At 40.1% G+C, this 2,463-nt stretch overlaps 1 protein-coding gene across 1 annotated transcript; it reads right to left on the bottom strand.

The window, feature by feature from the left end:
• Positions 1 to 333: 333 nt before the first annotated feature.
• Positions 334 to 1,443, bottom strand: LOC147896412 (Ribosomal protein L36). Its single transcript, XM_087383056.1, has 2 exons — positions 1,127 to 1,443; positions 334 to 714 (listed from the first exon to the last, which is right to left on the bottom strand). The coding sequence occupies exons 1-2, from the start codon at positions 1,261 to 1,263 to the stop codon at positions 570 to 572; spliced, it is 282 nt and encodes a 93-aa protein (XP_087239182.1). The 5' UTR covers positions 1,264 to 1,443; the 3' UTR covers positions 334 to 569.
• Positions 1,444 to 2,463: the final 1,020 nt, after the last annotated feature.

Here is a 2,463-nt window from a genome sequence, read left to right as displayed (position 1 = left end):
TCTTGCTATGCCTAGATTTAAGGGAAAAGATAGTTAATTCCTCCTACTTTTTTCCATGGCTATAGGGCCTCTGCACTAGTGGCAATTAAGTAGCACCAGGAGGGGAAATTATCACTTTTGAAAACACCTAGTTAGTCTAGAGTCGTCACCTGTACTACCTTTTAGTCACATTGTCCAACAGGAAACTTGATCTAATGCTACTTGAGCCCGTCCTATGCAAGCCAAATTTCCTAATGGAAGTTGCAAGAAAACGTTTCTATCATAGACAGTGTACTTGTGATAGGAATATTGCCACTTGTACTCGTTACAAGGATCATAAAGGGATTTCAGACATTGAGCACAATGCAAAATTTACTGGTTCAATTCATGAGCAATCCAAAGGTATCCACAGAAACAAGAATTCGTCCTTTGTCCTCTGGTCAGATTAAGAAGGTGGTCCTGTTTGTGAAATCTTCGGACCACAAGGAGCTTCAGGAATCTCAGGAGTTAGCTCATGTCCTCAGCCAAAAGGAAACGTGCCTAACGTCAGAAAATTTCAAGTGATCATAACGTCAAATCATGCAATGTATTTATGGCCTATATAGTAAGGAGGCAAGGCCCACTCCCCCATTGCTGGGCATTTTGTACTTAGTGCAACCCTCCAGAGGTCCAGGCATCTGCTGATGAGTCTGTGTGCGCGCAGGCATCATAAGTTTGATACTGTTCTCCGAACCCCTGTTCAAATAGTATAGCATCATGATAAAAAGAAACAAAGATCAAGCTTGTGAGAAGAAAATGCGATGCTAATGTATGGTGAGTGCAATAAAATATGCGCGGTACACACGTTCCCCCCTTCCAACTTGGTTGCAAGAAGGGAACCACGATGGTTTTACACAGTGGGTTAAATCCCACATGCTTACGAAATTGGAGGGCAACCAGCTTACAAGAAAAGAACGAAAGAGAAGCTCAGTTAACCTAAACTTCTTTCCAGAAAAGAGAGCAATTGCAAAGACACAAATTTCAAACCCATGTAGCTACACCAAGCAGGTATTAGAACGAATCAACCCAAATTCGAAAAACAGAAATAATCGACGAAATGACCGTGGATAGGAAACTCTAAGTACAATGTGTAAAAGACAGAGCTTACCTGAAGGAGGCGACAGTAAATAAGCCTTGGCGCTGCTTGTGCTTGGGATTGACTGTACACAGAATGTATATGCGGCCACGCCTCTTCACTACCCTGCAAAACTCGCACAGGCGTTTGACAGAGGCCCTCACCTTCATCTTCAACTCAGCGAATCCAAAAAGCCTCTGTGTATATACTCCTCAGCCTTAACATCTACGTAGTTCAAGAGGAGACACATTCACAATGTGGTCGTTCATTAGAGACGAGGATTTTCCCATGCGTATCCTTAAGTCTCTAAGGTCATGTGTTGAATTCTTTGGGGTTCTAAGTGAATGATCGATTGGGTACTTGTCACAAATTTCAATACCTTTTTTATTATCATTCATAACAAAATTGTTCTAAAATTTGGTCTACCACGTGCACATATGGTATATCAGTGTGCTCAGATGTTACGGTTAAAATTCTTCTTTAAACCCTTATGGGACCCAAGCAAACCTTATTAGGGTTTCTTATATATTGTGTCATTATGGTAAACATGGGAGACTATAAGTACCTTTGTACAGCAATCTAGTCTCTGTCTCTTTATCTTGTGTCAGTTCTACAAACTTTTCAACATGGTATCAAAGATTATGGTTAATTCCAAAGCTGTCTTTGTGAGGTGGAGAGTGCTTTTCCACCCCACTTGAGTGGTTGTAAGGTAGAGAGTGCTTTTCCATCCCATTTGAGTGTTTCTTGTCCCACTTAATTTTGAGGTTCTTGCTTCAAATCTTATTTTTGGGAAAGTAGACAGTTTCCAACACTTGAGAAGGTGAAGTTCCAAAAGTCAACATTTTTCTAGGTGTTGCGTATGTCTAAGAGAGACTGAAAAGAGAGGGAGAGAGTTTTTTTAAGGACTATGGAGCTCATACGCACTCCATATTCTAGATTGAATTTCCTCAAATTAGATAGTTTCTAGTCTTGTTGATGTCGGTCCAAGGACAATTTCTTGGGACTAATCCTTGTCTTGTCCTAGTTTTTGTATAGAGCTCTTGGTATAGCTTGCGTAATCATTAACAAAGACAAAGATCATAGCAAAAAGAGAGTAGAAATATAGCAAGCAAAAAAGGGATGGTAGGCATACGTACAATAATCCAAACTTGAAAAAGAAGGATGGCACCTAAATTGAAAATGAAGATGAGGAGATGAGTTAAATTTTGACCTAGAAAGGAAGATTGAGTTGGAAATAAGGAAAGAGGAGTGATTAGCACCAAGCCTAGTGCAATAGAAGAGGAGTGGATAAGCACGTCAATTGAAGTCGTTGTTGAAATGCAAAATAAGATTGCTTTGTATTGTGAATATTGTTCCCGTGCATAGATGAC

Source organism: Dipteris shenzhenensis, chromosome 12 (genome assembly GCF_047967505.1).
Source record: "Dipteris shenzhenensis isolate YYH24624 ecotype China chromosome 12, Dip_SZ_1.0, whole genome shotgun sequence".
In the NCBI taxonomy this organism is placed as follows: Eukaryota; Viridiplantae; Streptophyta; class Polypodiopsida; order Gleicheniales; family Dipteridaceae; genus Dipteris; species Dipteris shenzhenensis.
The sequence above is the reverse complement of the archived record's forward strand: the minus strand, read 5'-3'. Positions and strand labels throughout refer to the sequence as shown.

Coding starts and splice junctions, on each gene's coding strand:
- LOC147896412 (XM_087383056.1), bottom strand. CDS start 1,263: ATGAAGGTGAGGGCCTCTGTCAAACGCCTGTGCGAGTTTTGCAGGGTA. Junction 715..1,126: donor TTTACTGTCGCCTCCTTCAG/GTAAGCTCTGTC, acceptor CTATTTGAACAG/GGGTTCGGAGAACAGTATCA.